The following is an 8,631-nucleotide window of genomic DNA, read 5'->3' on the forward strand; positions in this document are numbered from 1 at the left end:
GGGTAATTGCTAGTAAGATTATAAATTAAATTTCCAAGAGAAAGTCGGTTCTTTACATATTTTCTAATTACCTTCGAAAATATATTAACTCAAAAAAAAAATAAACAATGCTTCATAGATGGATTTTTTTTAAATCTAACTTCATAAAGTTCTTTAAAAATATTTTGTAAATGAGGCCATAAGAGCTTAGGGGGAGAGTTACAACACAAAAATACATTTAAGGCGCAGCGAAGCACGCCGGATAATTGCTAGTATACATATACGAAGCATACGCGTGGGCATAGCTGATTACACTCTTCATCTGTACGACAAACGATCTACCAATGCTTGTCAGTGTTGCCACTTGAAAATGTTATTAGGTACCAAAACGCCTACCAAATCAGTTTGCAAACTACCAAACTTTTTTTCCTCATTAAAGCTAGATTTCTTGAATTTACGGGATTTTCAGCACAAATTAACAGTTATTAGTTAACAATTCATACAAATTTTAATGTTAAACAAAACAAATTCGTGCCTTTAAATAAAAGAATTTACTTATTCCATAAAAATATTTTGCAAAAAATGTAAATATCTTTGAGATTAATTTGATTTATTCAAACATTTTTTTTTTGTGCGTGAAAAAACAAAATCAGACATTTTATGCAGTTCAATCAAAAAATTCCCAAATTCTTTTCAATTTGCATACACTCGCACTTTTTTACCAATACACCCACACATTGCAAATTGCCTATCATACTTTTTTTTTTCAAGACGATAAGTAATTTCTCGTTCTATTTCAACAGCTGATCGATCATAGCTTTGGGAAATTAGTTTTTGTTTGCAGAAAATTGTCTGCTTAATAAAATATAGAAAAAACAAAGAAATCGTATACGTGCGAACAAAGTGAAAGCAATGTTTTGAACGTGTAAACATAAATTAAGCGAACAAATTTTAGTGCTCAATTCGGTTGTATTTTCAAAACATTTTTGCCTACCAAAAGGTTCATCAAACCAACCAAGCTACCAAAGGAGAATGAACCTACATTTATGAAATACGTTTATGTGTGTATGTATGTGGTATAGCGCAGTCACGTCGCTCATACATATCTCTTTTGCATTTGTGAGCTCGTGTTTGATCGGCACTGATGTACACATTTTTCGCGTAGCTATGCGCTGTATTTGGCAACCAAATAGGCTTATGATTGTACGTCTCTGTAATTTTTTGTATCTTTACACCCAAAAAAAGGGTGCTTATCTTCCAAGAATAAAAAATATAAGTATGCCACTCTGCGCCTTTTTACAAATGCTTCGTTTAAAAAAAAAATATTAAAATCGGTTCAGTACTTTGAGAAATAAGTCGTTACAAACGTACTCCATATAATCAATTTTATTTCATAGTATAGATGAACGCGATTTCCTAGCGTCTTGAAATTTTTACTTTTACCTACTACTACAAAACTGCATACTCTAAAATTCTAAACAAAAAGTTTAAAATTTTTGGGTGTATAGATTAACAAAATAAAAAACCAAAACTGGTCAAAATGTGACTTAACTTAATCAGCTGGCAACAAGGGTATATAGATAATGGACTAGTCTGCGCATCCCCCGTCCTCCCCTGCGTCCACCTCAACAAACAAATAAAGCTTATCAGCCCTGTACTGTAAACCTACCTCTGACAACACACATAGCTGTCACGGGTGGAACATGCTTCTCTGTTGAATTATTCTTATCTAACGACGTGGAAACGACAATGCAATTGTGGTAAATATTTGCAATGAATTTCTAACCTTATGTAACAAACACGAAACACAACCTCAACTTCTGTAATTAAATATAACAACGTGTTATCTTTTTTTGTCACTGGTGGGACAAGACCAAGACTGCTTAATAATAACTCATAATATAGATTAAGCACTCACAAAATTTAATATATAACACAACTTTATTAAAAGCAGATGAGTTATTCTATATATTTTTATTACCAAACACTTGAATTATGAGTCGCAAATTATTCGACAGTGCACTCAACACAGCCTACCTTAAACTCAATCAAAAAATTTACTTAGAACTTGATTTCAAAACATAAAAAGGTAATAAAAATGCATTTAAAGCTTTAATTTGTTATTTTTTGGTGGATGCAAGATTTTTACAAATGTCTTCTCCACACGTTTGTTAGTTTTATAAAGAAGATAATTTTTGCACTGAGGTCCACTTTCCCATGGAACCTCCCTTAAGCAAAAAATACAACAAACTTCAATGCTTATATAAAAGTTTAGGCGTCCCGTTAGTTTCTTATTGATACCACCTTTCAGATTAAAAATCGTAAACGCTTCACGTGGTCCAAAGTTATCCGGTAACATACATAATAAAGATTCCAAAATAATCCGATGCATTTTTCAATCTCCCGCTTATTTTAAAGTCGGTTATTAACAGTTGTTTGGAAGTGTTCTATTATTTATTTTGCAGCTCCGTATATGCAGTGATTTTGAGAACAATTTTACGAATCCATTCAAATACTGTTTAGAATATCCGTATGACATAATGAACGAATATTAACCGGATATCCGTACTTTTCGTATTTTACCCGTATGTATATACGAATACATAAATTTACCCTCGTATCATTCTCGATGTTTATTGATTGACTTAAAAACACTTTAGAGCAGAAAATCCATTCTATCGTGTTCATTTGTTATTAATATAATTTTTGGTACTATTGTTTGCCCTTCGCTTCTTAGTAAAATTCAGTTTAATGTACCTTGTAAGAATCTTCGACAGTTTGAGTCCTTAAAAATTGGTTTCTCCAGAACTAATTATGATGTGAATGTGCCTATTTCTAGGGTATGTGCTGATTTAAATTAATTTTTCAATTACTCATGCTGGCATGGCCGTATGCCATCTTAATCACTTACCAACTTACATATCTTAGTAATTACATTGTATATTAGCTTAATATGGTCTGTAAGAATTTGTTAATTCAATGACTTTACATACAAATAAAGAAATATTTAAAGAAAGAAATTTGGCAGCAAATCGCGAAATGCGAACAAATTTTTTAAATATGATTTATTTAAAGCGATATCGTTGTATTTTATTAAAGGATATAGTGCTTGAAACAAATGCTGTTTAGAGCTTTGTTTCAAGAAGTAAGAGGCGCAAATCAGATTTCTCAAATAAATATGAACAGAAATATGAAATAAGAATATGTTTTACTATGCATTTTTTGACACAAAAATTAGAGAATTCGAATTGCATGCATTTTTTGCGATTTTGGTTGACTATTTCTCGGATTCGGATTAATTCCAGTGACATTTTGACTATTTTTGTTTCGCCCCATTTATTTTAAACTTTTCATCTAGGATTTTTAGAAAAATTATGCAGTTTTGTAGCTCATTAAATTTTATTAGGTTAAAGTGCCAATTTCAAGACGCTAGAAAATCGCGTTGATTTTTAATAATTTCTTTTGCCTGACGGTGTTGTGCATTTTCTTCCATATAATGTCGAGCCCTAACCGCCAAAATAACGTAAGCGAATTTTTTTACAAAATTTTATTTTTGATGCAGAAATGCATCTAGGAATACTTCTTCATCAAAAAGAAAATTTTGAAAAAAAAATGTCGCCTACGTCGCGCGATGTATGCTCGGCAATTTCGTTTGTATGGGAGAAAATGCCCAGCACCATCAGCAAAAATAATATTAAAAATCGACACGATTTTCTGGCGTCTTGAAATTTGCACTTTAACTACTAAATCTAATGAGCTATAAAACTGCATACCCAAAATGTTTCTAAAAATTCTAAATAAAAAGTTCAAAATTTTTGGGTGCAAATGTTAAAGTTTGTTGAATTTTCATAATTTTTGTGCGAAGTTTGAAATGTGGATTTATGTGGCGCTAGTTAGGTAAAGTGCTAAGCTTTTATAGAAAAAATATAAACTTTAAATAAACAAAATAAAATTGGGCAAAACTAGTCAAAACGCCACTTGACTTAATCAGCTGAGCACAAGGGTATCACTCATTTTACTAAAAGCCTGTCATATTTAACTCAAAAATTGTAGGCGTGTTTAAAGTTTCAGTAGGCGTGTTTAAAGTTGTATATTTACTTCCAAACTACACAAGATTTTAGCACGAAATTTTTACTCAATACGAAGCATAATATAACGAGTTAGCCTTAACGTTCCCTCCCGGGTATCAAGACACTTTTGTTCCCTATTTCTGAAAGCTTGTAAAACTAATTTTGAATTGCACGACCCACTCCGTTGATATATCAGATCCGCTTTTCAGCATTAAGAAATCGATACTGTTCTCTCGCAATAAATGAATCATTAAAATAAAGACATAAAAACGGCTGATGAATTTAGTTCTGTAGCTGAACTGTTTTAGATCTCAACACTTAACGAACTCCTGCCTATCGTGACTCGGCGCAAAAATTTAAAATACTGGTTCCGTACGTCATACCNGACACGATTTTCTGGCGTCTTGAAATTTGCACTTTAACTACTAAATCTAATGAGCTATAAAACTGCATACCCAAAATGTTTCTAAAAATTCTAAATAAAAAGTTCAAAATTTTTGGGTGCAAATGTTAAAGTTTGTTGAATTTTCATATGTGGCGCTAGTTAGGTAAAGTGCTAAGCTTTTATAGAAAAAATATAAACTTTAAATAAACAAAATAAAATTGGGCAAAACTAGTCAAAACGCCACTTGACTTAATCAGCTGAGCACAAGGGTATCACTCATTTTACTAAAAGCCTGTCATATTTAACTCAAAAATTGTAGGCGTGTTTAAAGTTTCAGTAGGCGTGTTTAAAGTTGTATATTTACTTCCAAACTACACAAGATTTTAGCACGAAATTTTTACTCAATACGAAGCATAATATAACGAGTTAGCCTTAACGTTCCCTCCCGGGTATCAAGACACTTTTGTTCCCTATTTCTGAAAGCTTGTAAAACTAATTTTGAATTGCACGACCCACTCCGTTGATATATCAGATCCGCTTTTCAGCATTAAGAAATCGATACTGTTCTCTCGCAATAAATGAATCATTAAAATAAAGACATAAAAACGGCTGATGAATTTAGTTCTGTAGCTGAACTGTTTTAGATCTCAACACTTAACGAACTCCTGCCTATCGTGACTCGGCGCAAAAATTGAAAATACTGGTTCCGTACGTCATACCGACTGCGCCCCTCGTGCGGATGGGCGGGAATGGAGGGTAAAAACCGGGATTATTATTATTAGTTCTGTATCATTTTCTGCAAAATTTCATTTTTTGAGTAACGACAGTATTTTAGTAAATTTACCGATATGTACTTAACACGTAGATACATTATATATACTATGTACCTTGTATTGCCACATATCTTTAAAAAAAAACACTTTATATCACTTACAGAGAATTCTACTACATCCAAATGGAGAAGTACGCGCGACAAGCGGTTACCGAGGGCATCAAATGCGCAGATGAGCTGCAAGTTGGAGGTGACAGTGAACTGTATCGCGTTCTGAATTTGCATTACAACCGTAATAACCATATTGAGGTACTTGTACAAATACTTACATTGCATACGCATTTTTAGTAATTTAACCCTGAAAGTACCTTCTTACTTTTGTACAGTAACAACACACATCGTCGATTCGCAAAGAAAGTACTTCTAGGGTTAAAAATGCTTCTCGGCATTCGAAAAAAAGCTAGATTAGTAGTAAATAATCGTTTATAATTTTTTCTAACCTTGTTTATTGCTTTGTATTTAGGTACCTCAAAATTTTCGTTTTGTTGTCGAACAAACATTGCGTGAATTCTATCGCGCTATCCAAGGAGGCAAGGATACCGAACAATCGTGGAAGAAGGCAATCTACAAAGTCATCTCTCGTATGGACGATCCAGTGCCCGAATACTTCAAGTCTCCCAACTTTTTGGAACAACTGGAATAAGAGGAAAGTGAACGCAATCGTGTTATTCACATGCTTCGCACAAATTTAAAACGCAAATCTAAATCAAGTAAATCTTCGAAAGTTATAACAACAGGTACTACAACAACCGTAACTACATCAACCGCGCATGCAGCATCTGCACCAAGGGCAACTTTCGCAACAACTGCAGTTATGGCTACAACCGCAGCCATCCCAACGACTGGTGTTGAAAATATGGCTAGCGTAGCGATTACCAATATATACCAGCAAAATTTGCCGAGCATAAGTTAAGTTCGTCCCATTTGGTTCAGTTCGAATTTTCTTTAGTTCGAATATGAAATAGGTAGAATCTTTAAGACATTGCTTACAGCCGAAATTTATAAAACAATTATTGAGCAAAATCACGTGAACAACTGACAGCAAATCACTTTAGGCCGGTAAATATTCGCTTTGGAAATACATAGCATATGTATATATTTTATGTAGATGAAGCTATCGAAACAAAAAGGAGGGTGAAATTGAAAACTTTACTTTAAAACTTGTATTAAGAAGTTACTAACAAAAAAAATTATGAGTGTCACAAAGACATTTCTTTCGACAATACGATAAAATATGATTTATTAAAAAGGTAATTTCGATAAGATGCTGCGGAAAAGTCCTAAACTTCCTAAATATTTAAATGCATCCCATTGTTCATTCATTTTCACAACGCGCATTGCGTTCACAAAAGCAAACTAACTCAAACATACCAAAAAAAAGTTAAGTAAACGATAAAGTCATCTTGGCAATTGTAAACTATTGTGGGTGTTCTGCAAATTATTTAAAAACGACGACCATAAACAAAATATACAACTTTATTTTGTCACACTAAAAATTTTGTAATAGGAGAACACACGTATATTCCAGAACAAAATCACATATACTTACATACTGCCTTATGTCATGGTAACTGAAAATTTTTGGGCCATTGGGTTCAGAACCTAAAATAAAACGAGTATTGAATTGGTTATAAGTACGGTGTAAACTGCAACTGCTAAGAAGGTTCAATCAGAATTCCTTAATTTCTAGCCTCTATAAATACATACATAGTAACTATAGCACAGTTTTGTTTTATTGAAAGTAGAGTCCGACCGATTAATCGGCTGATGCCGAGGCTAGTATCGGCCAGAAGAATCGGCATCGGCCGTTTTGGGCCGATTGTTGAATGAGGTAATGTTATTTAGTTATTTGATTATGTCTTTCTTTTGTTATTATAAAAGTTTATAAAAGCATTTGTTCTTGAATGAATTTATATTCAGGATTTAATCGGCCGAACAAATGCTTTTATAAATAATAAAAAAAGAAAAACTTAATCAAATAACTAAATGGCATTCACTCATTCAAGAATCGGCCGACGCCGTTACACACTAACGGCCTATGCCGATTCTTTTGGCCGATACTAGCCTCGGAATCGCCCGATTTATCGGTCGGACTCTAATTGAAAGCAATAATTTTTGCATGGAGCACATACACACCCACACGTATGCCACAATGCATTTTCAGAACGTTATGATAATTCTAAAACATTACAATAAACTTAGGAATGATGATTTTCACAAAGCTTATATTTTTGTTGTTGTTCGCAGGAACAATTGTTGGTGATTGTAACAAAACACTTGTTGCAGCTAATAAATACAAAGTTATTTCGAAAATGCTGTCGACTATGGGCATTTCAACTAGTACAATATATACAGTGTTATGCAGAAAAAAGCATCCAATTTAGGTTTTTAACTGAATTTTTCTGTTAAAAGATTGCAATTAAAATTGTATCCGTTTCCGGTTGCGTTTATTCTGTGCAACACTGTGTTTATTTATTCAAACAAATATTTACATACGTACATATGTAGCATAGTGTGTAAAATATATTTCATCCCAAACGAGTAGATAACATGGAGACTCTCGTTAAAACGTAAATTTCCTTAACACTCCTAACTCTTAGTTTGTTTGAAACTCTAAAAAAAATTATAACTGTTGCAAATCGCTTATATGTATGTATATGCACAAACGTATGTACATACATACTTACATAAGGTGACCACCCGTACCTAAATCTCCGGTACAGTACCGAAACTTTTGGTTTTGTACCGTGTACCGAAACGAAGGTTTGGGTACAAGCAAATGTACCGGAATATGCAAAGGTATGTACATTTTTAGAAAAAAAATCAATCAGCTCTTTGACTTGACTTTCAAGTTGCTACACGACTTGAAAGTAAAAATTGATATTAAGTCGCCGTTCAAGTTGTAAACGTGCATGTTAGTAAAAAAGTGTGAGTGTATTGCAACTTGAAACCAAGATCTTGATCGTGTAACGTCCAAGTTATTTCTTTATTTTATCGACAATATCGATATTTTTCCCATTACTAGCTCAAATAAGCGACAAATGTCAAGAAAGCGTNAAACTTAAAAGAAAAACAAGTAAGAAAGTCTAAGTTCGGGCGGAGCCGAACATTAAATACCCGGCGCAAGTATTAAATATATGTTTTCCACCTTTCCGAAAGATACCGCTACATGATAAGCGGGTGTATAAATTTTAAGTAAAATAGCATCCTTAAATTTCGAAATATTGAAAGTTAAAGCATTTCTGAAATTTACCGTTATATGAAAAGCGGCCGTAATTTTAGTCCGATTTCAACAATTTTCAACGGTTTGCTTTTATGTGGCAAGCACAATAACCATACCGAGTTTGGTACAAATTGCTAGAACG

The 8,631-nt window shown here is 33.1% G+C and overlaps 1 protein-coding gene across 1 annotated transcript in view; it reads left to right on the forward strand.

Annotated features, from left to right (window-relative positions):
- The window catches only part of pros (homeobox protein prospero), an 89,769-nt gene extending 83,123 nt beyond the window's left edge, over positions 1-6,646 (forward strand). Inside the window, exons 5-6 of the mRNA XM_017612094.1 lie at positions 5,371-5,515; positions 5,730-6,646. Coding sequence (XP_017467583.1) covers positions 5,371-5,515; positions 5,730-5,909 — 325 coding nt within the window. The 3' untranslated portion in view covers positions 5,910-6,646. The remainder of the gene's footprint in view (positions 1-5,370; positions 5,516-5,729) is intronic.
- Positions 6,647-8,631: the final 1,985 nt, after the last annotated feature.

The sequence above is a fragment of the Rhagoletis zephyria genome, unplaced genomic scaffold, assembly GCF_001687245.7.
Source record: "Rhagoletis zephyria isolate East Lansing unplaced genomic scaffold, Rhagoletis_zephyria_1.1 Rzeph_scaffold_00499, whole genome shotgun sequence".
NCBI classification, from domain to species: Eukaryota; Metazoa; Arthropoda; class Insecta; order Diptera; family Tephritidae; genus Rhagoletis; species Rhagoletis zephyria.